Below are 27,998 nucleotides of genomic sequence, written 5' to 3'. Positions count from 1 at the left end.
CACTAAGTCAAGAAAAACCCTTCTTTTCATTTCTTTCATGAAATACCTCAAAACTTTATTAAGTCATTCAGAAGATGTACAGGCATAAATAATCAACCTGGACCTGTGGTTGGTCAAGCAAATCAATCAGGATGCTTTTCATCCAGATCACAAAATCATCTAGAAGAACTAAGCACATAATTAATGGTTCACAGGCTGAACCAATGCAGAAATCTTCTGCTATGAGACGAGACATAGCCACAACTCTGTCCAATTTTATGTCAATTTTAGTGATGGCTGGGTTCAGAATTTCCTCTCTAAGGAACAGAATATGAGCCCTTGGGATAGAGATCAGTTTATACATAAAGGAGTCTGGAGCTGAGAAACTATGGTTTTCTGCAATTTGAGGTTGACCACCATACTAGAGTGAGACTGGCATAAGTAGAATTCTCAAAAGAAGACCTAGCTTTGCTTTCCAATTTTGTTTCACTTCTACTACTCCTGTATTGTGCAATTGGTGTATAGGTTTCCAGCACCTCTACAAAGGACATATTTAAAAAAAAAAGAAAAAAAAAAAAGTCAGTCTCTGGCACAGAAAAGCAGGATAGCTGTTCAATGTCAACATATTCCCTTTCAAAATTTTCTTGAGCAAAAGAAAATTGAGAACAAATTGTTCAGAGAGGAAAACTAGAAATTATTGTAGGCGCATTTAGTTTCAAATTAGCATTTTTTTTCTTGGTAGCCTGTAGACATGCAAATTTCTCATCTCCGATTAAACAAGGCAAAAGTTTTACATGTTCAGTCAAGACTTACCATCACCAAGTGAACTTTGGGGATAGAAGAGCGGAAGAGGATCCGCTAGGGATAGCAAGATGAACCACAGAAAGAACAGCATTCAAATGTCTGTGAAGACCATTGCACACTCACTCAATTGGTTCAGTGGAAAGTGCTGACGCGGAGAATTTACTATCCATGCATGTACAAATAGAACATCAGTGACACAGCAATAGGTGGAACCAAGAAGCTTTAACTATTAAGTAATTTCGACTGTCAAAAAGAAATGGATGTAATGTTCTAGCTGGATTTATTAGGATGGACTCCGACAGACTTTAAACATCATCACAAAAATGAGACGATTTGTTCTTACTTTCTAGATGGCATAACAGAACAGTCTTGGGTATCAGCCACAAACAATATCATCACAACCCAGATGATGAATGATGTAAGTATCAATTTCACCACCAATTAGTCGCCTTTAATACTTTCCTTCCTACAAAAGGATAAAAAGAAAGTGATATAGCTGTATTAGTATATAATAAGTGGCTGTTTATAGAGTATGAAGACAGACTTGAATACATCTTCACAAAATAAGTCGTTTGCAATATAGGGGGTCTTGTACCTCTTGTATTTTTTTTGATCCTTTGGATCTTCTTATACAATCAATCATTGACCAAAAAAAAAAGGCTTGAAATGCAAATGCTTTTAGCTTAAATCTGAGCAGTACAGTAAGAGGTAGTGTGAAGAATACCTCTAGTCTATAAGCTATATTAAATAAAAGCAGTCAGTTCCAAGCTACCGGGGGTACTGGAAATTTTATTCAGTAATCAGTACAGCACAAAGAGTACCTGAGAGTTGGGGATCATCTTGTCAGTGGACTCCAATCATCAGAACTAAAAAGATCTGAGCTCCCTATTCCCTCCACATAAGAGTTTGCTTGCAAGCCTTTCTTGGTAGCCAGTAGACATGCAAATTTCTCATCTCCGATTAAACAAGGCAAAAGTTTTACATGTTCAGTCAAGACTTACCATCAGCAAGTGAACTTTGTGATTGAAGAACGGAAGAGGATCCACTAGGGACAGCAAGATGAACCACAGAAAGAACAGCTTTCAAATGTCTGTGAAGACCATTGCACACTCACTCAATTGGTTCAGTGGAAAGTGCTGACATGAAAAATTTACTGTCCATGCATGTACAACAATAGAATATCAGCGCCACAGCAATAGGTGGAACCAAGAAGCTTTAACTATTAAGTAATTTTGACAGTCAAAAGAAATGGAAGTAATGTTCTAGCTGGATTTATTAGGATGGACTCTGCCAGATTTAACATCATCACAAAATGAGACCATTTGTTCTTACTTTCTAGATGGCATAACGGAACAGTCTTGGGTACCAGCCACAAACAATATCATCACAATCCAGATGATGAATGATGCAAGTATCAATTTCACCACTAATTACTCGCCTTTAATACTTTCCTTCCTACGAAAGGAGAAAAAGAAAGTGATATAGCTGTATTAGTATAAACGATGAAGGCAAGTTGAACTCGATTAACTGACAAAAGCACAACCTAGGTAAAAGTATAACCAAAGAAACAATCTGGTGTTGAACTTCCTTGCGTGATGGCGCATGCTCATGGTCACAAACTCCCATAGCTTTCTGAAATACATTTGATTTAAGTCCAGACACTCAAAGAGATACACTCGAAGAGATGCCTCGGCTGATTGACTAGGCAACGACCTGAGTACATTCGACAGACCCAGAAACTTAACAGCAATATATATATATATATATATATATATATGGAGCTTTCAACTAATAGCTAATCTTCAAGTTTTACATATGTCAAAAGTTACATGTTCGATGTTATACAAGCCATATACAGTCATCCCCAGTGTTTCCATGGAATGGAATTCAGGGTCAAATCCACTCTTAACTTCTCTTTATACCTCGAAAAGATGAAGTCATTAAGATAATAATGTCCGTGCCAAAGTTATAATTGGCAAACTACCAAGCAATCGAATAATCAAGCCCCTCCAAAAGGTTACAAAGGTCAAATGATGAGAATCTACTTGAGACGCGTGAAGTGAAAGTGCTACCTTTGGTAAGAACGTCGTCAATCCATCAATGGTTGCAGAGTTTTCTTGATGGTGCGTTCTCATTGTTAGATAATCCTCTGATATAAAATGTTGTTGTAATACCCGGTTGATTTCTTTTAATCAAAGCAAAACAGTATTGCTTACTTTCATGATTTCGCTGCTTTAACTTTAATGATTATGCTTGGGTTAACTGATTGAGTTGATCTTCATTGGCCGACACTCTCCCTCACTCACACCCTCTCTCTCTCTCACTCAAACTCTCACTCTCTTTCTCGTCCGAAACCCATTCGAAAACAGAGCACGGCTTCTCCGGTCTCTCTCTCCCTCCACTGGCCACCAAACAGCTTCGGACCATCTCCATTGGCTTCATCTCGACCTTGCGCAGCTGCCAGAGGCAGCCTTGAACCGCGACACGGCCACCAGTGGCGGCGGGAAGCTCCGCCCTGTAAAATCGCTGTAAATCTTATGTAATTATGATTCCTATTTAGGTAGGTTATCATGTAATTATAGGAATATCTGTTTCCTATTAGGGTTAGACGACTCCTCTTGTCCTTGTATATATACCCCTTTGTGGATGAATAGAATTATTATTGAAAACCCTAAATCAAAGTATTCTTTTCTACTTGGTATCAGAGCAGGTTCAATCCTTTGAACTTGCCTGCATCCTTTGAATCCTGAATCCTGAATCCTGAATCCCAAAGCACACCACAAACCGCTGCGTACCACCACCATTAAAATCAAGTCATCCCTGAATTTTTTGAAACCCTAGAAAAACCAAACCTGAAAAAAAAAAACCCAAATTCCTCCATGGCCGGACCTGCAATTGAAGGCGAACAGTCAAATCCCGAGACGACAATGGTGTCAGCCTCACCGATCATCCATCACCACTACACCACCCAACAAGACAATTCTGCTTTCCCCACAAGTGTTGTCTTGAATGAATCCAACTACACCATATGGGCTCCTCTTATGCGAATGCGCATTGGAGCACGAGGGAAGGTTGGTTATCTGACCGGAGTAAAGGCTGAACCCGCCATGAATTCTGCAGAGTATGAAGCTTGGGCCACAGACAATGAAAAGGTGAAAAGTTGGCTCATTGACTCCATGGAATCCTCTCTCATGAACCGGTATATTCGTCTTCCTACTGCAAAAGATATTTGGGAAGCTGTAGAGAAAACCTTTTATGATGATTCTGATGAAACCTGAATCTTTGAGTTGAACAAAAAGTGTTTTGAAGCAAAACAGAATGGAAGGCCAATCCCGACCTACTACAATGAGTTAGTGGCAATGTTCCAGGAGATTGATCAAAGGGCGGCCTCTCAACATGATAATGTTGCAGCTGTCGTTCAAGAAACTTCAGCCATGTCCCGGATGCGTGTTCACATGTTTTTGAGTGGACTTGACCAAGAGTATGATCAGGTGCGTGGAGAAATCCTGCGCAAGGAGCCTAAATTCTCCTTGGAGCAGAGCTATGCTTACATTCGCAAGGTGCAATCAGAGAAACAAGCTATGGGGCGTTCTGTGCAAACTGAATCTTCTGTGATGGCTGTTCAACGCCGACCCGGTCCTCCTCCAGGCTTCTCAGGTCCTTCTCCACGCCGTCCTCACGACAAACCAAACCCATACGCAAACAAAAAATGTGTTGTCTGTGGGGAATTAGGTCATACCAAGGAGCGGTGCTATGAAGTGATTGGCTACCCTGATTGGTGGGACTTCACCAGGAAACCGCGAAAGAATCCGGGCAAGGCGGCTATTGCTACTACAGAGGAAGAGCATCTAGACAATGCCTCCGCTAATGTAGCACAGTCAGGTATGAAGGGTAAGGTTACTTTGAATAATACATGGATAATTGATACAGGTGCATCTGATCATATGACCAATGACCCTAGTCTTGTGAAAAACCTTAGACGTTCCCCTCAAAATATTGTCTCTACTGCTGATGGTACTCCTACTCCGGTCACTGGAGAAGGCTCTATTGTTATATCTGATACCCTAACCCTGGAATCTGTCCTAGTTGTTCCCTCACTAGCCTATAATCTCCTATCTGTTGGTCAAATTATTTTGGCACTTACATGTATTGTGACCTTCTATCCATCTTTCTGTGTGTTTCAGGACATTCTGACTCGGCGGATTCTTGGTTATGGTGTTAGAAGGGGAAAATTATACTACCTGGATCTGACAGAGTCTGGAGAAAAACAGAAGCATCTTTTGGGGCAAGCTAATCAGATTAATGGGGTAGAGCATGCAAAGGAAGCTGTATGGTTATGGCATCGCCGTTTAGGTCATCTATCTTTTAGTTATCTTAAGAAACTGCAGCCTCATTTGTTTTCGGTTGTCAGTGATTTAGATTTCCATTGTGACATTTGTGAACTGGCCAAGAGCCACCGTATTTCATATTCACCAAGTCTTAATAAAAGTCCCGTTCCTTTTATGAAAATCCACTCTGATGTCTGGGGGCCTGCAAAGATTCCCTCTCTTTCTGGAGCTCGATATTATGTCACATTTATTGATGATTGTACTCGCATGACGTGGGTGTCATTACTGAAGAATAAGAGTGAAGTATTTGGGTTGTTTACTGATTTTCACAAAATGGTGACTACTCAGTATCAACAATCTATTAGAGTGTTTCAATCTGACAATGGTGGAGAGTTTGTGAATGGCCCTATGTTTGAATTTTGCCGGTCACAGGGGATTCGTCATCAAACCTCCAACTCTTATACTCCTCAACAGAATGGTTTGGCAGAACGGAAGAACAGACAGTTGATGGAAGTTGTTCAGGCTTCATTGTTTGGCATGAATGTACCTCGGTCTTATTGGGGAGAAGCGGTGAAGTCTGCAGCATACCTCATCAATCGTACTCCTTCCCGGGTAATTGAGTTTCAGAATCCCCATCAAAAGCTTCATACACTCTTGACCATCCCCTCTCTGCCTAATTTGGAACCCCGAGTGTTTGGTTGCACTGCTTATGTTCATATACCAAAGCCACACCGAAGCAAACTTGATCCCCGTGCGAAGAAGTGTATGTTTGTAGGTTATGCCGAGTTTCAGAAGGGCTACAGATGTTATGACCCGCTCACTAACACCGTACACCTCTCTCTTGATGTCTCATTCCGTGAATCTGAGCCATATTACCCATGGGGAACTTCTCGGTCTTCCCTTCAGGGGGAGAAAGGTTGTGAAGGGAATCCTATTTGTGATTTTGATGTCTTTGAAGACTTGGAAAATTTGGAGGAGCGATTTGAAGGACGAACAGCCAAAAACGATCGATCGCCAGGGACAAACGATCGATCGTTTCCAGAGACAGAAACTTCCAGTGGACAAAACGATCGATCGTTTGTCTCTAACGATCGATCGTTTCCAGGGACAGACACAAACGATCGATCGTTTGGAGAGAACGATCGATCGTTACAACAAACAGGGACTGAGGCAGAAGCAGACACCACAAACGATCGATCGTTTGAAGCTAACGATCGATCGTTTCCTGATATGACGGGTTTGGAGAATTTGAATCAAAATCCAGACGTATCTGAAGCTCACACACAAGATATTTCCCCTTCTACATCACCAACTGAAGATTCCGCTCAGAATGATCCACCTCAGGTACCCCTAAACTTTAATGAGTCTTCTGGGTTAGAAAGTGTTGAGTCTAGGAAATCACAAAGGGTTACCAAGGGAATCCCAAAAAAACAATATGAACCAGATATCAAAGCCAAAGCTAAATACCCCATAGCTAACTTTATATCTAACCATAGGATTTCCGGGTCACATGCACTTGTTGTTGATCAATTATCTACTGTATCTATTCCTAGTAACGTGCAGGATGCATTGAAGGATCCGAAATGGACAAGGGCGATGAATGAAGAATTGGAGGCCCTTCAGAAGAATGCAACATGGGAGTTAGTACCTATGCCGGTTGGAAAGAAGACTGTAGGATGTCGTTGGGTGTTTACTGTGAAGCTCAATGCTGATGGAACTATTGATAGATACAAGGCTAGGTTGGTTGCCAAGGGATACACACAACGTTATGGAATTGATTATGAGGAGACTTTTGCACCTGTGGCAAAAATCAATACTGTTCGGATCCTAATCTCACTTGCAGCAAACAAAGATTGGCCCTTGCACCAGTTTGATGTGAAGAATGCGTTTCTTAATGGGAATTTAGAGGAAGAAGTGTACATGGATGTGCCTCCTGGTGTTAAGAATTATCCAAGTGAAGCTGGCAAGGTGTGTAAATTGAGGAAATCGTTGTATGGCCTGAAGCAATCTCCAAGAGCATGGTTTGGAAGATTTTCAAAGTCCATGAGAGCTTTTGGATACAAACAGAGCAATTCTGACCATACCTTGTTTATCAAGCGGAAGAATGGCAAGATTACAGCTCTTATTGTGTATGTGGATGACATGATTGTTACAGGGGATGATCCGAAAGAGATGAATGAGTTGCAAAAGTATCTGTCAAAGGAATTTGAAATGAAGGATCTGGGACAACTGAAGTATTTTCTGGGTATTGAAGTTGTGAGGTCTAAGAAGGGAATTTCTCTGTCACAGAGGAAGTATGTTCTTGACTTACTGGCTGAAACGGGGATGCTGGACTGCAGTCCAATTGAGACACCCATTGAGATGAATCACAGACTTGCCATTTGTCCTGATCAAGTTCCAACTGATAAGGGAAGGTATCAACGTCTTGTAGGAAGGTTGATTTATCTTTCACATACTAGACCTGATATTGCTTATGCTGTGAGTGTTGTCAGTCAGTTTATGCATTGTCCTAGTGAAGAACATATGGATGCAGTTTTTCGGATTTTGAGGTATTTGAAGATGGCGCCAGGTAAAGGATTACTGTTCGAGAAAAAAGATGAATTGGAAGTTGTGGGATACACAGATGCAGATTGGGCTGGTGATAAAACTGACAGGCGGTCTACATCTGGGTACTTCACGTTTGTAGGAGGGAACCTTGTCACTTGGCGTAGCAAGAAACAGAAAGTTGTTGCCAGATCAAGTGCAGAAGCTGAATTTCGAGGTATGGCACATGGAGTCTGTGAAATGTTATGGATTCGTAATGTCCTGAAAGATCTAGGTTACAAGCTTAAACAACCTATGGATTTGCATTGTGATAATAAAGCTGCAATTGAGATTGCACATAACCCAGTTCAGCATGATAGAACAAAGCATGTGGAGGTTGACCGTCACTTTATCAAAGAAAATCTTGACAGAAAGGTTATTCGGTTTCCATTTGTAAACTCAGAAGAGCAGTTAGCTGATGTTCTTACTAAAGGAGTGTCCAGGAAGATATTCGACAGCTCGATTGACAAGTTGGGCATGATAGATATCTATGCACCAACTTGAGGGGGAGTGTAGAATCGCTGTAAATCTTATGTAATTATGATTCCTATTTAGGTAGGTTATCATGTAATTATAGGAATATCTGTTTCCTATTAGGGTTAGACGACTCCTCTTGTCCTTGTATATATACCCCTTTGTGGATGAATAGAATTATTATTGAAAACCCTAAATCAAAGTATTCTTTTCTACTCGGTTTGAGCTCGTTTTGGTTCCAAGCTTGATATCTCAAGCTACCGGTCACCGATCCTCACCAAACTTCATCCACGAGCTCGCCTCAACTTTCTGAACAAGCACCTAGAAGGACCAGACCTGGATAGAACGATTTCACGTTCAACGGAGCTCGACAGGTTTAGATCGAAAAACAACCCACCTTCAAATCCGGATATCTCGAGTTACAGACGACCTTTTCTTTTGATTCTTGGCTTGGTGAACTCGCCTTGAGTTTCTGAAGAAGTCTACAGAAGGGATCGAAGCGAATGGTGGGAGTTTTTACGTCGATCGGAGCCCTCGCCGGATTCTGCAAATTTTCCGACCACCGAAGCTTTCGATCGGTATATCTCGAGCTACAGACCATATTTTTCTGTGATTCTTGAACCAATGAGTTCGTCTTAAGTTTATTAACAACTATCTAGAAGGAATCGAAGCATGAAATTGAAGTTTTGACGTCGAAATCAAGCCTTGCCGGATTCTGCAAATTTCGCCGGATTCTGGAAATTTTCCGGCCACCTCGACTTTTTTAGGTAATTTCAACCACTTCCGGTCATTTTCAGCTTACATGGTAGTTATGAAAGTTGTTAAGCATGATGAGAGGAAGAAGAGCAGCCCAGCCCCGACACCATTGGTGGTGGTCGGCGGCGGCTCTGCCACTAACTCCGGCGGCCATTTCCGGCCACCTCCGGGGATCAAAAATATGGTTTCTGTACATTTTCAGATTCTATATTTCAATACGATCATTTTGATATATTATACGCAATTTTTGGATATCGTATGATTAAGTTATGAATTTTTAAGTTTCGATCGATTTCGATCGTTAGATTTGTGATATGTGAAGTTAGGACCGTCAGATGGACTTGTAGTTTTGATATGATGATCTTATGACTGTCCCAGTGACTTTGTGTGGTCATGGGTGAAGATCCGACCGTTGGATCTTCGTATAAATGCAAAACAGTGATTAGGGAGGCGATTTGTGAGAATCCGTCCGTCGGATTTTCGTATAAATTTGTGAAGATGTTAGTAAGGACGATTCAGGAAGATCCGACCGTTGGATCTTCGTGATGATTTTTGGAGGGTGATCCTAAAGGCGATCCGTGAGGATCCAACCGTTGGATCATCATTTAATTTCGATCCGACCGTTGGATTGTCGTTTGAGTATGTTTTTGAGTTGTTGGCTAAGTTAAGGTCATGTTTGACTAGGTGATTGACGGTCTCCCTTGGGTGAGCGGTTTCGGTGTGTATTGTGTTGAATTGAAGACGCAGCGGGAATATCTAGGTGAGTAAACCTCACGTGGTTCATATTACGAACCGAATAAATTTAATTACTTTATTTTGTCGTAATTGTGTGAAAATATTTATGAAATAAATATTTGTTTTAAATCATATGGGCTTGATCAACTACGGTCCATAGGTAAGTAAAATGTATTTAAACTATAAAAATGAATTTCACGATTTTATTGTGTGGACTATAGTTGGTATTAGTGATTATCCCTGAGCGGATAATTACGTATATATATATTTATGTGGAATATATATATGGATGGTGTGGCATTGTGGTATGTGGATTATTGAATTGAATATTTACATATGTCGGAAACATATATGTATTGGTAGAATTGTTGTGATGCAAACAATATTTGTGAGTGAGTTCATATATTGTTTTTGGGTATGACTTTTCGGGAAACAATATGTCGTGGGAAATGGTATTTCTATTGTTTTGAAAAGTGTTTGAGGATTTGGGGAGTTGCAGGTTGTGATTTCTCCTTTTGGGTTGGGAAACATTTTCAGGTCCGGTATGACCATTTTAAATGTTTTAATCTGACGACCGGTGGTCTGAGGATTTGAGAGTCACAGGTTGTGATTTCTCCGTTTGATTTGTTTTAACATTTTGGGTCCAGTGCGACTCGCTTAAATGTTTTGATCTAAGGGTCAGGTTGGCCTAAAGATCCGGGGTTTGCAGGTTGCATCCTCAGGCAATATATCGTAATTACGCCTTTGGCCCGGTTAGTGATTTCGATCAGTTAGAGCTCTAGTCTGTCTGCCAACGTGTCCAGGTTGGACCGGATTTTCATAATGATTTGTTAGGTTAACATTTCCTATGATTTTGTCACGATGTGACTTGTAAGAGTCCTTTTGGTAAAAGGTGTTGAGTTTTGGATGGATTTATTAGTGTGAGTTGATGATGTTTTTAATTAATTTCCTTGTTAATTCTTTTGTTTAAATTTCTATTCTTTTTCTCTTTTCTTCTTTTTCGGTTATATTGTTTATTATCTCTATTTATTTCCTTGATCATTTCTATGGTTCAATTTCCCGTTTATTTCTCGTTTTCATTTTATTGTTTGTTTTTAATGTAATCTCCTGAACTAAAAATTATATGCAGGGATTACTATGACTTCTGATTTTATGCGTGTTGGTTATTTCCTGAATTAATTTTCTATGCATGATTAATGTTCTTATTAGTTTAATTGGGAAGTGCAGTGATGGATGAGACTTGTAGAAAGTTGAGAAATATTATTCCGTATTGTGGGGATAAAGACATCTTGTTAAGAGTAGAGATGAGTGATTCATTTGATTTCTTTGTGTGTGATTTCAAATGATTTGGAGTTAATGATTTTGGTGATCGATTATCGAGATTGTGGTTTTCTTTGTGGATGTTGAAATTGTTGGTTGTTACTTGAGTTAAAAGTACTGTGTTATAATAAATCAACCATTCTTTCTTTTACTCATACTGGCTGTCAAAAGCTTACCGGGTTTTGTGTTGTTGCAATCCCGGTACACTATTCAAACGGTGTAGCGGATAATCCTACAGGACTGGAGAATTCAGGAAGGTGATCGAACCGTGTAGAGTAGCTGCTTTGTAATACTCTGATTTTCAGTTGTGAGGTTTGTTATGCTCATTAGAGCTTTACAATTTACTTTGTACGAGTGAGTTGTAATAATTAACTCGAGGTCTTCGAGTTTTGAATTTGAGCGTGAGTGGCGAGGTTGTTTCTAAAAAAAAAAAAAATTCAGAACGTTTATTTGTTTAAGTTGTTTAATTCATGTTTCGGATTTGAATTTGTTATTCAAAATTCGGGGCGTGACAGTTGTTTTGCAGATGCTTCAATTTCTCTAGCCGGACTATAATTGAATGATCTTATGATGACTTCACCTGAAATTGATTCGATTGTAACAGAAAAATGCAAATGACTTCAGTCTGACATGGGTAAGAATATACTAATATTTGCAGTATCAAGACACATATTTATCGAACATGTACAGTTAAAACTACCAATATTTGCAATTGCAAAATCTTAAATGTGTATCTCTAAATATCTATTATTTTTTCCTCACTCTCTAACTATGCATAGAGTATTTGAAAGTTAATAATCTAAAAATAATATAAAAAGCGGCTGTTTATAGAGTATGAAGACAGACTTGAATACATCTTCAGAAAATAAGTCGTTTGCAATTTAGGGGGTCTTGTACCTCTTGTATTTTTTTTTTGATCCCTTGGATCTTCTAATAAAAAAAAAAAGAGCTTGAAATGCAAATGCTTTTAGCTTAAATCTGAGCAGTACAGTAAGAGGTAGTGTGAAGAATACCTCTAGTCTATAAGCTGTATTAAATAAAAGCAGTCAGTTCCAAGCTATCGGGGATACTGGAAATTTTATTCAGTAATCAGTACAGCACAAACAGTACCTGAGAGTTGGGGATCATCTTGTCAGTGGACTCCAATCATCAGAACTAAAAAGACCTGACCTCCCTATTCCCTCCACATAAGAGTTTGCTTGCAAGCCATTCTGCATTTCCATAACCAAATATTATCATTTCTTGCATTTAATTATATATCAATCTCATCTCATGCAATCAACTTAATTTGTAATAGCTTGAAACAATAGAGAAACTAAACCACTACAGACTTGCAGAATTTCACTATAATAGAACCTCCTTTCTGAACTCCAAGTATTTCAAGTAAACAGATGAATGAATTAGATGTTGGAAAAGGCACTACAGTTATCATTCAATTTCTTTTCTTATAATCGCACTGCTCTGTTCTTACCCAAATCTTGAAGAAATAGAGTCAACAGAGTCAAGACATCTCCACTGGATAGGGAGCTGGTGTCCAGCATCAGAAGAAGCATTAGATCATTGATCCTGCAGTAACTGCAAGGATTATTCTATCAATTCTCCGGAAACAGACAAAAGTATTCAATTATTGGCGATAAATCAAGGACTCAGCCTGAAGCCATAAAAAAAAAATCACATGTTTATCAGTTCATGATAGCAGATATGCATCACTAGGATATCTAACCTGAAAGTAACTAATTAGGTAGACAAATAAAGTTCCATATTGTGTAATTTAAAAAGTACTTAAGAACATCCTATACATTCAGCTAATCATGTTACAATATGAGTTGTATTACAATGAGCTGTCCACTAGGCCCATCCTCTTAGCATATATCTGCTTGTTCCAAGAGAAATGAAAAAGGAGGCCCGAATGATTGAAATAATTTATAAATGAAATATTACACACCCAGATGAAGTAAAAATTGAAAGCAAATACATTTTAACGTTGACAGAAGATTTCGCAGGGACTGAATGATAGACCAGTTATTACAGAGTATGTAGCCTACCAGAGTAGCATCTCTCAGCAGCTTGAAAATTCCAATGCCATTTGAAATGCTTTACGCTTCAATTTGAGCTGTACTTGTAGCATGTTGTGATTTGGTATCCTGGATAAAAAGAAGATAATTGATTCCTCACTAGCCAAAGATTTATTGGAACTTTCATATCTGGAAATTCTGCACTACATTAAGGAGTACCTGAGGCTGAGGGCATTTGGTCTTAGGGAGTCAGGGTTTGACCTCCCCAATCCCGCAAAAAGGTGTGCTTTCAACCTGATTGCAAAATTTTATAATAAGTTCATAATAGCAAGTTAAATTGGAAAAATGATCACAGAATTGCAATGACCATTAATGATTTAATGCTAGTCAAGGTACAATTACTAAAGTCTAAGCTTTTCCGGGGATATTTTGTCTAATATATTCATTGATCTACCACCAAAAAAAAAAACATGTCTAACAGGCTGATAGAGGAACATTATAGCTCTATTTTCATCTATAGCCTATGGCATTAGCTCTGCACTGACCTTTGTTTTGATGAAATAAATCCAACAATGTAGATGGTATAGTTGCTAGGGGGTTGAGTTCAATGGCTGAGGATACATGATATCAATACCAATCAGCAAAATTCGTCGCTCATGAAACTGACATTCCATTTTCATTCTTTGCACTCCTCGATGGAACAAGTCTTAAATGATTGGGAAAGAGAGAGACTCTCATGCTTAAGATAACAGGTATGCATCCCACATTATATAGCCTGAAAGCCAGCCAACCAATTAGACAAACAAGCTAATCCCAGTTTAAATAAATATAAATTTGAATGTTACAAAAAGGGATTGGCCTAATTCAGCTTACCATGGATGTTAGTATATGATATTGTAAATGAAAGCTGTCCAGAAGGGTTTTCCACCCACACAACTTCTACAGAGGAGGTGGAAGTCTGAAGTAAAAGAGGGCCACAAGGAATAAGACCTTAACGATGATGGAAATTAAAATATTCTGATATGACATTAAACCATGTATATTGAAGGAAATCTACCTTTTCAGTTTCAATACAAGAATTTTGCTGAATGGAAGACTACTACAAATTGGGGTGCGGCGTGCCTTGCCATTGCGTCGGCACTTGACTTTGCCTCTTTAGTAAATCCATAGATGCCTATCAAGTAGCAATTATAAAAAGTGAAAGAAAATGAGCAACAAGGTTAATGTAGAAGAGATTAATTACCAGAATATTGGAGTGGATGAGATTGGCAGAAGCTAGCTAGCTCCTCATTCTACGGTCACGTTCATAGCCAATTGTGATGTTTGGGATGTGAGAGATCTTGTTAAACCCCTCATTTGTCGGGGCTGGCTCCTCACCATAAGTGGTCCACCGAATATTGTTGCCTCCATAGTACACAGAACGCAGAATTGGACTATCCACAATGGTCAAACTCTTCAGTGGTGTCTTCCATAGGAACTCCGGCAAAGCTTTTAGTTTTTCGCATCCCCTCACTTCTAAGGATGAAAGGCATGGCATTATCCTAATATTCTGGGAATCCACTCCTTCCCACTCTTCCCATTGATAGACGTCACAGAACGTGAGGTGTTTTAACTTTGGGAATGAAATAACCTCCGATGACAATGATGATGATATTCGATCTATCCCCAGAAACTCAACACCCACCTTTTGCAGTTTACCGTTGAAACTTATATCCAGCGATTCAAGGAACGACAGTGTCCCCAAAGCAGGTAAAACCTCAATTTGCCTGATGGAAAGAATAAGCCACTTCAAGTTTGGTAAAGACATGAGCCAAGTGGGAGTCGAGGTAGCCCCATAACAGTGAAGGATGCTTAATGATTCCAAATCTGGATGTGGTTTTAAAGCATTCAGTATCGCTCCTTCGTTTTCGAGCGTCGGTGCTCCGTACCAGTCGAAATTAAGTTCCAAGTGACGGAGGCGTTTCTTATTCAACCGTGCTCTCAGGGCCCCACCCAGAGTTTGCAATGAGGATCCCGAGTGTAGCATGGAAAGAGCCCCTTGAAGCTTGTCCAAGTTTTCCAGATCCTCCAACCGCAATCCTTCTCTGATATCGTTGTTCACGTGAAACTCATCTAGTGTTTCCAGCCATTTCAATCTACTAATACCTTTTGAATTTAGATGCCAACAACGCTTTACGTAAAGATGCTTCAAATTGATTAACTTCCTCATATCAGGCAATTTTACGAGATAATAGCACCGAACAAGCCGCAAGGTTTGTAGATTGTACAAATCACCTATTTTGTCCGGTAATTCCGTAAACAAATTATGTGATAGATCAAGATACCTCAAGTGTAGCAATTCACCAACCTCTTTTGGAACTACTACGAGGGAGGTATCACTCAAATTTAAAGCCCTAACACGTTTCAATTGTGAAGTTATAAACTCTGGCTCAATACTATAAATTGTTGAAGTAAAAGTAGTGAAGGTACGCAAATTTCCACAATTTTGAGAAGAAAGGATGCTAAATATACCCTGAGATGCACACATCAGGGTGAAGTGACGAAAATTGTTATTGTTGGAAAGCTCCATCATCTCATCAGCAACCTTCACCTCCATACTAAAACATTCTTCCAGGGTCAAGTACTGTAAAAGGTCATGCATAATATCATGCATTTTGCAATGTGTAACATTCCCATCATCATCTTTCATAAAATCTTGGAAGAAAGACCTCGTTACTAAGTCCTCAAAATATGTTTGACCAACCTCTTCTTTTTTCTTTAGCTTCTTGTATAAATAATTTTGTGACATCCACAACTCAATCAAAACATTTTTATCAATCAAATGATCTTTCGGAAAAGTAACACAATACAAAAGACAACGTCTTATGGTTGGAGGCAAATCATAATAACTTAACAATAATGGTTGAAAAACCTCCTCCGGAAAGCTTTTTAATTCCCATATGGGACTTTTTAATGCATCTTGCCATTCTTTTTTTGTTTTCTTACGGCGCATGAGACAACCTAAAGTCTTCGCAACAAGAGGTAAACCTTTACACTTCTTTACAAACTCTTGGACAAACATTTCAAACTTTTCAAACTCATCTTCCCTATCAAGGAAGGTAATGTGATTGAACAGCAACCGAGTGCACTCTTCACTTAATGCCTTCAAGTGAATCATTTGATTGGTCGCTCCCATTACATGAGCAACCTCCTCTTTTCGTGTGGTTACCAATATTTTACTGCCTGTGGCACCCTTAAGCAAGGGTTTGATTAATTCTTCCCATTGACTATATTTTGGGTTCCACACATCATCTAGCACGAGGAGAAATTTTTTTCCCTTGATTAATTCTTCTATGCGTACCATTAAAGGGTCTAACTGATTTGAGTTTGGAGTATTGCTCACATTATCAAGCCTTTCTATGATGGCTTTAGCAATCTGAATCACTTCAAAAGGGTCTGAGACACAGACCCATATCCTCTTCTCAAAATGGGCTTTCACCTTGTCATCATTACAGACTCGTTGACAAACAGTTGTTTTCCCTATCCCTCCCAACCCTATTATAGGGATGATAAGAGGAACCCTCCTCTTATGGCTACTACTCTCATCTAGCAACTTGACTACTAAAAGGTCAATTTCTTTTTCTCGACCAAAGGAATTGTCATTAACAAGAGAAGAAGTTTGTTGTCGTCGAGGTGGTTTAGGTGCTTTTTTTGCCTCTTGAAAGTTATAAAGTTGTCTTTCATTAGCAATCTGAGTTAACCTTTCGTTCAGGCTTTGTATTTTGACCGCAATGTCGCGACGATCAACTACTCGATTGATTGTATTGACTGGATGATGAACTACTTGATGGAGTATATAGACCGGACGATGAACTACTTGTTTGACTCGACAGCAAGAAAAGCAAGAAGGAAAGGGGAGAAGTACCTTCTCCTTAGTACGAGCAGTTTTGATAATTCCCCCTTTGTTTGAATCCTTTGGAATCTCCAAAGCCTCCGTTGGGTTCACACCTTCTTGTTCATCCAGTAATTGCTGCTTAAGAATTTCTGTGCACCACTCATCCAACACGTCGTCCATCTCATGAGAAACTTGGTTCAGTTCATTCAGCCAATCTCCCACGCTGGCCCCCGTCACTTCGCCCATGCTGGCCTCCAGGACATGTCTCTCCTCTGCATCCTGAAGCACAGCTCTGATAAGTTTCAAATTGCGGGACAGATTTGCGACTTCATCATCAACACCTGTCACCAGCTTCAGCTCTCTTCCGATTTTGTTAATGGTGACCGAAGCCAAACGCTCCAGGAGTAGATTAACGAGTGTTTCAGCCATGAGTTTGAAATTGATTGGAGCAGAAAGAGAAATATGAGAAATATATAGAAGTAACAAATGCAGAATGGATGTGCTATCCTCTTTGAGTCTTTGCTGTAGCCACTTTATATGGACATAATTACTCTCGAGATTCCCTAGCTGAAAATAATGACTTCTTCATTTCAAAAAAATAATAATAATAATAATGAATTCTTCCTCGCACCCAGCTGGGTCGATTGCAACTTCAACCACCTAGCTTTTTTTTATAGGCAGATTATGAATAAAAGTAATTATTTCTGCTGTCAGCAACTTTTAGATTTTCTCATCGGGTCCATATTAGGTCACAATATTAATTCTCCGGGAATACAATTAACTAGCTGGATTTGGCACATTCAGTTGTCCAGCTTGCACAGTTGTATTATGCGTTTGTTTTTGTTTTGATGACAATATTATTCGTTTATTGTTCCTTCTTATCGTTTCAATTTTATAATGGCTGATGCGATGTGTAACACGCAACAACAATTTATCAAATACGTCGACACAATTATGGACTTTTCAATCCCATCCTTTTACCATAAGACTTTCTAGAACTGCAGTTTTGAGTAAACGATGATTGATTTTAATTAAACTTAGGGCGCATTTGGATCCTGTGATTTCAATATGGAGATTTGGATTTTAGCCTTCCAAATAATGGCCAAAATATTAAGAGTCATGGATATATTGATAGTTAAAAAAAATATTTTAATAGAAATATTGAGAGAATATCAAATATTGACAAAAAATTTATCAAAGTTTTGGATAAAAGTGATATGATTAGTTAAAAATATATTAAAAATAAAATATCTAGAAAAATGTTAAAATTGTAAAAGTAAAATGGAGTCTACACCTCCCCCTGATCCTTACATCAGTCAAGAGAGCTTGGAAAGTCTTCGCATTCCTATGTTTTTCACATGTTTCTCAAATATGGCCTTAGGTAATGATTTGGTAAACAAATCTATCACATTCTCCTCAGACCTTACTTGATTCACTTGAATCTTGAGGAGAGCCTGTTGTTGCTTATTATAGAAAAACTTTGGTGATATGTGTTTTGTATTATCACCCTTGATATAACCTAGCTTCATCTGTTCGATGCAAGCTGCATTATCTTCAAAAATGCAAGTAGGCTCTTCAGTGGTAGAACTCAAACCACTAGTCCCTCTAATATGTGTAATAATAGCCCTTAACCATATACACTCACGAACCACCTCATGTAGAACAATGATCTCAGAGTGGTTCGAGGAGGTAGCAACAAGGATTTGCTTAGTTGATCTCCAAGATATCGCCGTGTTGCCAATGGTAAATACATAACCAGTTTGGGAACGACCTTTATGTGGTTCAGAGAGGTACCCAGCATCAGCAAAACCAACCACAACATTAATTGGGGTTTAGGTGTAGTGGGTGGCGCTTTCGCCATCAACATTTCCTTTAGGGATTATAGTTCCATATGCGGTCCCTATTGTCTCTCTGTAGGGAAAGAACAGTCCCAAGTCAATGGTTCATTTTAGGTATCGGAAAATGTTCTTGATACCATTCCAGTGACGCTCCGTTGGCGCTGAGCTAAATCTAACTAACAAGTTCACTGAGAATGCAATGTCTGGTCGAGTGCACTGGGCTAAGTACAATAATGCGCCTATTGCACTTAGATAGGGAATTTCAGCTCCCAACACCTCTTCGTCATCTTCCTTTGGACGAAATGGATCATTCCTTGCATCCAAAATTCGACCGATCATGGGAGTGCTAGCAGGATGCGCTTTGTCCATGTTAAATTGCCTGAGCATCTTTTGGACATAAGCAGATTGGTGGATTAGTATTCCACAAACTCAGTGTTCTAGTTCAAGGCGTAGATAGAATCGAGTTTTCCCAATATCCTTCATCTCAAATTCAGATTTCAAGTAGCTCGCGGTTTCTCTTATTTCATTAAGAGTACATATTATGTTCATATCATCGACATATACAGCTACAATTGCAAATCCGGAACTTATTTTCTTTATGAATACGCAGGGGCATAATTCATCGTTCTTATATCCCTTCCTAATCAAGTAGTCGCTTAGACGGGTATACCACATCCACTCGAATTATTTCAATCCTTAAAGTGAGCGTTTCAACTTAATTGCAAACTCACTCCGTGGTTTAGAGTCACTTGACTTGGATAATGTAAGGTCATCAGACACTTTCATATATATATATATATATATATATATTTGAATCAAGATCCCCATAGAGATATACAGTAACCACATCCATGAGTTGCATTTCCAGTCATTCGGAAACTACCAAGCTAACTAAGTAGCGGAACGTTATAACGTCCATTACGAGAGATATGTCTCCTCGTATCAATTCCAGAGCGTTATGAGAAACCTTGTGCCACAAGGCAAGCCTTGTACCTCAGGACTTCATTCTTCTCATTACGCTTTCTGACAAAGACCCATTTATGTCCTACAGGCTTTACACTTGGTGGGGTTAGCACTGCCGGACCAAATACCTGTCTCTTTGCTAGAGAATCTAGTTCTGCTTGGATTGCTTCTTTCCATTTAGGCCAATCTACTCTTTGTTGACATTCTGCAAAAGAGCGTGGTTCGATATCATCGTGCTCTATGATTTCTTGAGCAACACTGTATGCAAATACATCATCAATGTGTATGGAAGATCTTCCCATCAACTCATACACACTCTCATAATCCATTGAGATTTCTTTGTTCTCTGGAATCATTTCAAACGTCAAAGCGTCCTCCAGTATTGATTTATGGACATAACTATAATCATAGACAATCTCATGAGAGGGATTCTCTATATTGATGATTAATGGATTGGTTTGTGCCTTACTCGCCCTCTTCTTCCTTGGGTGAGTGTCAGTCGAACCAAGTGGCCTCCCCCTCTTCCTTTGGGGAGCCACGGCCTCAACCACACCTCCACTAAGTGTGGTTGCAGCGCCTCTATCTGCGGCGCCGTGCCCCTTGTTGGGGACTTCTGACCTTACAGGCACATTTGCAGTTGGTATATATGACACTACTAGAATAACTTAATCAGACGACAGCCATCAGACGACACATGAATTTTTGTTGTCGTCTAAGTTAGTCAGACGACAGATTTTTTAAACCTGTCGTCTAACATCTACTCATCCAACACATGAACCTTTGGTATATTTGAGAGATTTCAGACAACACTAACAAGAATATGTGTTGTCTGAAAAAAAGAAAAAAAACTCATTTATATTTATTTTTTTCCCACTCAAAACACTCAAAGCCTTTGTGAAAAACACCTGTTTCCCTCCCTTAGCTAAAATTTTAGGTCACTCTCCCTCCCAAATTGCTCTCGGCCTCCCTCTGACTCAATAAAATTTTAGGTCACTCTCCCTGCTCCCAAATTGCTCTCGGCCTCCCTCTGACTCAATATCGCGTTCACCCTCCCGCTGACTCAGTATCGCGCTCAATCCCCCTCACCATCGCTCTCACCCTTAATCCCCCTCACCCTCTCAACCTCATCGATCCTCGCTCTCACTCTCAGCGGCTTTTTCTTACTTGAAGCTCTGATACAACAAGCTCAGCATATAATTTGTAGAAGTAAGGAGATCGAAACGAAGAAGGAAGAGATCAGCAAATTAATTGCAGACCCACTCAGGCAACGATTAAAGCAGAGAGAAGACTCTAGTGTGAAATAGGAGCAACTGGAGTTCGAGAAAGCTGTCAAAGGCGCAAATCAAGGTCCAATTTCATCGCTTTAAGTATCCAATTTCTGAAATTTCCAATTGGGTTTCTCGATTTTGATTGTTGTTGAAAACCTAATTGCATGCAGTTCTGTTTATTGCTTCTGGAGACGACGATACGATTAAGTGCAGAAGCGGTGGGCTTAACTCTCCTCTCCATTTTGCTGCAGCTAAAGGGCACAACGAGGTCGTTTTGGGTTTTCTTTTTTTCTCTTTCTGGGTTTGCTTCCCATTTGAAATTGATGATCGTTTGGTTTTTCTGATTTTGGTCCTTTTCTGGCTTTGATTCAGATTATTTCATTGCTTTTGGAGAATGGAGCTGATGTAAACTCCAGAAATTAATGTGGGCAGGTATGATACTTGGTGTTGTCCTATACTTGTAGTTGTGAGTTTGTTTATTTGATTTTGAGCATTCCAGTCTCTGTTTGAGTTAATTCTGAGATGTGGGTAGTTAGAAAGATTGTAACTTTGTGTGGTTTGATGCATAAATTGGGACCTGGAATTGAAAATTGAAGATCATGATGTGATAATTGGACTCATGCCTTGTAGTTTGCTGCTTGTGTTTGTGAGTTATGTGATGTATATATGCCTTGTGGACTTATGGAGCTGATGTAAATTCCAGAAATTACTGTGGGCAGGTATGATACTTGATTCAAATTCGGATATTGCTGTTTCTTATTTATTGGGTTTCTGAAATCAATTGATACTTTGAATTTTGAAATTGGATGGTTGCTACTTTGAATTTTGAAATTGGATTGTTGCTGCAATTGTTCATGTTTGTAAGTCTGGAATTCCTCTTGTTTCTTAATAGTTAAAACTCAAGTAGCCATTAAGAGTGTACTCGTCCATTCTCTATTTTCCTACTGTTTGGTTATCGAGTACTTCATTTTGATTCTTGTATACTATTATGTTTTATTTAACAGAGATCTGCGGTACCACTTGTCAAGCCTCATAATTTCATGCACGCTGATGATTATTTGGTTTTGGAGGATGGAAGTGGAAGAGTTAAGCTTGCTGGGACCGTGCTTTCACCATCTGTATATGTAACAGGTATGTGTCGTCACTTCTGGACTAAAGAGAGAAAGAAACTCCCATTTTGTATTTTTTTCAGTGTTGAATCTTGTTTTTGCCCGTGGTTGTTTAACTCACTAGTAGTTACAATTGCTTTCTTTTGGACATTAAGATTAAATCTGTATGTCGGGTCCTCGAGGAAGCATTATATCTTTGATCGCATGTTTGTGACATTAATTGAACTGTCCATTTTGATTTGGAAGAGTAAATTTGCTTGACATTATAATACCAATTCACTAAGTTTCAAGCATGCTCATTTTACATTGACGCGCTGATAGGGAATATTGTTGGCTTGCACGGAAAAGAGACCGGTGCAGGTGAATTCTTAGTACTAGATGTTCTCGAGGCTGGCTTACCACCCCAGATTGAGCTGCCACTTAAATCAAGTACAACATTATTACCTCTCTCTCCTTTCTTTTGTGTTTTTTCTTCTTTGCAGTAAAGTTTTCACTTGGACATTTGTTTCTCAGGAAAGTCATAGGAAACTAAAGTCACAGGTGGAGGCATCTGGCACCAACAGCACCAAATACTCTTGGTATGAAATCATATATTTTGCTTGTGTATTTTTGTTAGTCATGTGTTTGATTCAACTTGACATGTTAAAGTTGCTGGTTTCTTGAGATAGGATGAGTTCTCTAATTTGAGACCAATCGCTATTATTCAGCAAAATAAATATGGACATGTTTATATACTTAATCTTCCCATAACGTTCTGTTTGAGTTCTTGTGTTATCAAATTTATACTCATGTTAACGTTATGTTCTTTCAGAGTGTTATCCTTTCACAGATAGGGATCCCTTCCTGATGGAGAAATCTTGGGTGTCATCATTATTGTTCTTACTTCTAATTAAATAAAGAAAGAATGGTTTTGAAACCACCAATATTTGCAGGATGAGCTTTGTAATGGCAGTGACATTGATAAGCACACCTACTAGCATGAGCAGAAAGCAATCCTATGGAGAAGGATGGCTTGATGGTGAATGCTACTGGGTTAAATTAATACTTCAAATACAGGTAGTTTTCTTTCTAGCTTGGTTTGTTATTTTCCTGTTATGTAGTCCAGTTGTTATCTGTTGTTCAATAGTTCAAATTCAATCCAGCCTTACCTGTTGTTCAATAATAGTTGTTATCTTTGAATGTCTTATTATTTTTTTAATAAGAATCGGTGTTCAGTATTTACAACATGACTTGCTTATGATTCAGTATTTACAATATGAATTCCATTGGGCGAGGTTTTTCAAGTAGACCGACCTGATGCATTGAAATTACTGGGATCTGAAAGATAGATCATTCAAATCTCTCAAAGGTTGATTGGTTGATTGGTTACTGGGATCTTATTTATTTGGTTGATTGGTTTTGAATTTCGGTGCATGCAGTTTTGGGTGGTGCAAATGAATTTGGGATGTTCAATTTTGTCTACGTTGGCCCTGTTTTCTTCATACTTATGCAGATAGTTTTAAAAATTCCAGGTTTGGCTGAAAATAATTTCAGTCATCTCCTAACTGGTCTGGGTGCTGGTTTCTTTGCAGTATCTACTGGGTCTCCAGTTGATGTGGTATACATTCTGAAACCTATTAGCCTTAATAATAAGTTTGGTGCTTCTATTTATGATCATAAGGAGGTAAATATGTGTAGCTGGCCTAGAAAGGTATTTTGGTATGGATTTCTGTTTTCTGTGTAGATTTGATACTTCTCAGTTTTGCTGTTTGAAAATTTTTAGTGTTAGAGTTTATGTTTTGGTGAGTAGATAGTTGGTTCTTTGGCATTTTTTTTTTCTCTATCTGATTTCCCTAAACAATATGTAGTGGCTTTTGCAGTGCTCCTAGCTTTGCTAATTCAAGGACATGAGTAGGAAAAGGAGTTTTTCTTCAGCTTCAGAAGGCACTCTTTTAACTTGAAAGTTTGTTGGATAGTTTTCTGAATACTAAGTGCAAACCAATTTGTTTCAGTGGAAGAGAAGAGGGAAGGCATCATATACGCAGCACCATATTGATGCAATCAGAACAGAGTGGGCAAAATTTGTTGTTAAAACATATATGTAAGCAGTATCGCATCTAGCTAGTTAGTACTTGGGTTTAGGAACTTATTTTGGTAACCTTGATATATGATAGACTTGCTATATTAAGGTTGCTTTTGGTTTCGATTGTGGTTGATCCGAATATGAATTTGCACTTTGGTTCCAAAGTTGGACATGACAATGTATGAAACAGATGGCAGTAATCTATGACAATGTGGTATTTTGGATATATGTGTTTTGGACATGGAATTTCATATTTGCAACCAATTGTGAAAGCCAATTTAGACATCAAATATAGGTCAATTGTCTATTGTCTGAGATTCACTCAGACAACACATTTAAAGCAGCAAATAAGTCATGTTGTCTGAACATGCATTCAAACAACATATATAACAAAACTCATGTTGTCTGAACTTTATTCACACAACAGATATAACAAAATCAATGTCGTTTGAGATTCATTTCACTCATCAGATATAACAATAAACTGTTGAATGAGATTCATAAAATGCAACTCAATATGTCGTCTGAGTATTGAGTTAGATGACATATTCCATTTTGGCACTGTTATGGTTAATGCATCTGGTACAACTGAGAAAAATGAGGCATTGTCGTCTGAGATTCATTTCAGACAACAGAGGTATCCCAACAGTGTCGTCTGAGATTCATTTCAGACAACAAAGGTATCCTAACAGTGTCGTCTAAGATTCATTATACACAACATCGTTCTCTTAAAAGTGTTGAGGTAATATAATGTTTCTCAACATCAAATAAATGAACTGTTGTCTGAATGTCTAACAGACAATAGTTTATCCAAATTAAAATAGTCTGGTAATTTTCAGACGACAGTTATGAGCTTATATATGTCGTCTGAATGTAACACAGACAATAGTTTTGAACTGTCGTCTGAGCGAAGTCAATCAGACCACAGGCTACTAGACGATAGCACATTTTTCACTCAGACGACAGTTCAGGAACTGTCGTCTGATTAACTTTGTGGTGTAGTGTGATATCGTCACTTTTGTGATATCAGTAAATGCATCAGGCATCGAATCTGCTATGTTCTTAAGATCGATTATTCTTTTCACTTCACTTTCACATTGTGAAGTGCGGGGATCAAAATGAGACAGAGTGGGGACAAACCACGAAAATTCCTGTCGTACCCTTGGAAAATCCTTTTTCTTATCTCCCCCTAACGACGGGAAGACTGTCTCATCAAAGTGACAATCCGCAAATCTAGCGGTAAAGAGATCGCCTGGCAAGGATTCCAAATAGGGGATAATTGTTGGAGATTCGTATCCAACATAAATACCTAATCGTCTCTGAGGACCCATTTTGGTGCGCTGTGAGGGCACACTAGGCACATATACTGCGCAACCAAAAATGTGTAAGTGTGAAATGTCAGGCTCATATCCAGTTACCAACTGGTACGCAGAAAATGGTTGGCTAGCAGTGGGTCTAAAGCTGCGTGCAATATTGCATAACCCCAGGCAGATATAGGCAGGTTGGTGCGCATAACCAGTGCCCTAGCCACCATCTGTAGCCTTTTGATGGTGGCTTCTGCGAGACCATTTTGTGTATGCACATGGGGTACAGGATGCTCTACATGGATCCCAATAAACATGCAATAATCATCAAATGTTTTTGATCTAAACTCTCCAGCGTTATCAAGCCTTATAGACTTGATAGGGTGATCAGGGTGGTGAGCCCTTAAACGTATAATTTGTGCTAGGAGCTTTGCAAATGCAGTATTTCTTGTGGACAGTAATGCGACATGTGACCAGCGTGTCGAAGCATCCACCAAAACCATAAAGTATTTAAATAGTCCACATTTTGCATGGATAGGTCCACAGATATCTCCTTGTATCCTTTGTAAGAATGGAATGTTTTGTTTTGTATCTTTAAGCATAGGAAGGTCTCGATCCTGTTTTTGCTAAAGAGCAGGCTTTGCAAAATGAGTGATGTGCCTTTGAAATAGTCAATGAGGCATAATGGGAGGGAGGTAGTGCTTCTGGTACTTCAGAAGGCAATGGCTGCATTTGAGCAGTACTAGGACCAACACCTTGTAGTGTGGCGGATTTTTGTCCCATTATATTTTTCACTCAAAAGAAGTGATGTCCTTGTGAGTTTTTTAAAATACAGATCATCATGTCACGACCAGGGTGGCCTAGGCGGTCATGCCAAGGCCTGTATGAGTCAGTGTCCCACATTTCATTGTTGGTGACAGCATAGGATTCAATGATCCGAATAGTGGTGAGGTACAGTCCACTAGATTGACTCATTAGTTTCTCTAAAATGAGTTTCCTTCCACATTCATTAGAGATAATATAAAGATATTCGGTTCCATTCTCACAGTAGGTTTCTATATGATAACCATTGGCACGAATATCTATGAAACTTAACAGGGTTCGATTAGCTCTTGGTGCATACAGAGTGTCTGTGACTTTAAACATTGTGCCGTTAGGCAGCAAAAATTTGGCAGTTCCTCGCCCTTTTATTACTTGTGATGATCCAATCATCGTAGTCGTAGAGGAATTATAGGCTATTAATTCAATGAATAATTGCCTATTCCTTAATATGGTGTGGGTATCCCACTATCAACTAAGCACTCAAGTTCTCCTCGATTCATTCCTACAAGTAAATGGGAGGTATTATTAAATAATTCGAAAAATATATCTCATATTCTTTAGAGTATTTCGATTTAGATAGAAGGATAATCTTTTCATTCTAATCATTTTTCTTGATTTTTCTAGATGTATTGCTTTACATCTTTATAGTGCTATTTCGAACCATGTATATATGTGTAGTAAATAAAATCGAAGAAATTCAATGCTTCAGAAGAAAATCTGAAATTTATTAATAAGCCAACGATAATCAAATCAAGGTCTTGTTCAGAAATCTAATTCATCAAACCATTATTTAAATAAACTTTAAGACTAAGCAATAGTCTAATTAAAAAACAATGAGGCATTAGCCTTCACAAGTGTCTTTGAAAAATAAAATAAATAAAGCAGATCAGTCATAATCTGGAGCATCCATTGACTGAGCAAGTTCCTTGTTGCCATTGCAGTCTGCAATTGTGAGGTTGACGTCTGAGTCATGGCCTCCTTCTTCCATATAGTGAGCCTCTTGTTCTTTAGACTCCCTATACCTCTTGTAAGTGGCTGCTACTCTGTTGCTTGCTTGGCAGTTCTTGTACCAATGCCCAATAACTCCACACTTATAGCATAGTTCATTGCCAACTCTTTCCTTTTTGACTGAAGGGTTCTTGGTGCCTTTTGCACATTGTTTCCATGACCACTAGGGCCAGCACCACCATCTCTGCATCAAACATTGGGAGGGCCTCTGATTACACGCATTTATATACGTGTAATTATATCTAAAATACTAGAATTAAGCTAATCTTCATGTCAATTATTTATGTAATTAATCTATTTTTATTTATTGTGTAGTGAATACGCGGAGTGTGGATTTCGGATGAAATCGTGCGAAAATGGAGCTAATTGAAATTACTGACAAAAAGACGAAATTGTCGACACAGTCAACCATGGTCAATGCAAGTTTGAGAGCGAAACCCAACTAGTTCCTTGACAATATATATGGAAATATTCGAGATTGTGGAAGTGGAGAAGAAAGAAAAATAGAAAAGAAGAAGAAGAAAATTACAGAAAATAAAGAAAAGGTTGTATTAATTGATCATTAGCTTGATTATTTAATACCTCCAGCCATTAACATGCAGCATTAGACCTTAGCTTAATTAAGCTTTACACTTAATTAAGCTTTGGTTTCAATTGAGAAGTCTGCTGCCATCACGTGCCCAAACCATTTCTTCCTTTCTTCTTGTCCACTCCCATACTGACACGTGGCAACCCTACTCCCTTTACTTTGGCCAA

At 38.8% G+C, this 27,998-nt stretch overlaps 2 protein-coding genes and 2 long non-coding RNA genes across 15 annotated transcripts; 2 read left to right on the top strand and 2 right to left on the bottom strand.

Annotated features, from left to right (window-relative positions):
- Window positions 1-7: 7 nt before the first annotated feature.
- LOC133725354 (uncharacterized) lies at window positions 8-2,950 on the bottom strand. Of its 5 annotated transcripts, none has more exons than XR_009854375.1 (8): window positions 2,856-2,950; window positions 2,327-2,496; window positions 2,116-2,238; window positions 1,785-1,936; window positions 1,605-1,705; window positions 1,127-1,249; window positions 793-945; window positions 8-517 (listed from the first exon to the last, which is right to left on the bottom strand). It is a non-coding gene; the product is annotated as an uncharacterized LOC133725354 (long non-coding RNA). The 5 variants fall into 5 exon arrangements; XR_009854373.1 differs by having other exon boundaries at window positions 1,605-1,701; XR_009854371.1 differs by having other exon boundaries at window positions 1,605-1,936.
- A 1,124-nt stretch (window positions 2,951-4,074) lies between these two features.
- On the top strand, window positions 4,075-5,590 carry LOC133725350 (uncharacterized). Its single transcript, XM_062152574.1, has 2 exons — window positions 4,075-4,665; window positions 4,968-5,590. Exons 1-2 carry the CDS (start codon window positions 4,143-4,145, stop codon window positions 5,003-5,005), a joined length of 561 nt encoding a protein of 186 aa, XP_062008558.1. The 5' UTR covers window positions 4,075-4,142; the 3' UTR covers window positions 5,006-5,590.
- Window positions 5,591-11,493: 5,903 nt separating this feature from the next.
- Window positions 11,494-17,401, bottom strand: LOC133725341 (putative disease resistance protein RGA4). 6 transcript variants are annotated; one of them, XM_062152560.1, is made up of 10 exons: window positions 16,899-17,392; window positions 14,238-15,617; window positions 14,052-14,168; window positions 13,868-13,952; window positions 13,540-13,769; window positions 13,214-13,288; window positions 12,955-13,123; window positions 12,451-12,554; window positions 12,090-12,190; window positions 11,494-11,559 (listed from the first exon to the last, which is right to left on the bottom strand). In XM_062152560.1, the coding sequence occupies exons 1-2, from the start codon at window positions 17,295-17,297 to the stop codon at window positions 14,274-14,276; spliced, it is 1,743 nt and encodes a 580-aa protein (XP_062008544.1). In that variant the 5' UTR covers window positions 17,298-17,392; the 3' UTR covers window positions 11,494-11,559; window positions 12,090-12,190; window positions 12,451-12,554; window positions 12,955-13,123; window positions 13,214-13,288; window positions 13,540-13,769; window positions 13,868-13,952; window positions 14,052-14,168; window positions 14,238-14,273. The 6 variants fall into 6 exon arrangements, with proteins under 6 accessions (XP_062008544.1, XP_062008540.1, XP_062008539.1 ...); XM_062152556.1 differs by having other exon boundaries at window positions 14,052-14,147; window positions 14,238-17,401; XM_062152555.1 differs by having other exon boundaries at window positions 14,238-17,399.
- Window positions 17,402-21,105: 3,704 nt separating this feature from the next.
- LOC133725358 (uncharacterized) lies at window positions 21,106-22,540 on the top strand. Of its 3 annotated transcripts, XR_009854385.1 has the most exons (4): window positions 21,106-21,205; window positions 21,310-21,656; window positions 22,016-22,068; window positions 22,368-22,540. It is a non-coding gene; the product is annotated as an uncharacterized LOC133725358 (long non-coding RNA). The 3 variants fall into 3 exon arrangements; XR_009854387.1 differs by lacking the exons at window positions 22,016-22,068; window positions 22,368-22,540 and adding an exon at window positions 21,942-22,005; XR_009854386.1 differs by lacking the exons at window positions 22,016-22,068; window positions 22,368-22,540 and having other exon boundaries at window positions 21,310-21,369; window positions 21,534-21,922.
- Window positions 22,541-27,998: the final 5,458 nt, after the last annotated feature.

The sequence above is a fragment of the Rosa rugosa genome, chromosome 1 (genome assembly GCF_958449725.1).
Source record: "Rosa rugosa chromosome 1, drRosRugo1.1, whole genome shotgun sequence".
Taxonomy (NCBI): Eukaryota; Viridiplantae; Streptophyta; class Magnoliopsida; order Rosales; family Rosaceae; genus Rosa; species Rosa rugosa.
The sequence above is the reverse complement of the archived record's forward strand: the minus strand, read 5'-3'. Positions and strand labels throughout refer to the sequence as shown.

What these genes read in the sequence shown, in the direction of transcription:
- LOC133725350 (XM_062152574.1), top strand. Translation starts at nt 4,143, where the DNA reads ATGTTCCAGGAGATTGATCAAAGGGCGGCCTCTCAACATGATAATGTT. An exon ending in CGCTAATGTAGCACAGTCAG is followed by an intron (nt 4,666 to 4,967) that starts GTATGAAGGGTA and finishes TGTGTGTTTCAG; the next exon opens with GACATTCTGACTCGGCGGAT.
- LOC133725341 (XM_062152556.1), bottom strand. Translation starts at nt 17,297, where the DNA reads ATGGCTGAAACACTCGTTAATCTACTCCTGGAGCGTTTGGCTTCGGTC.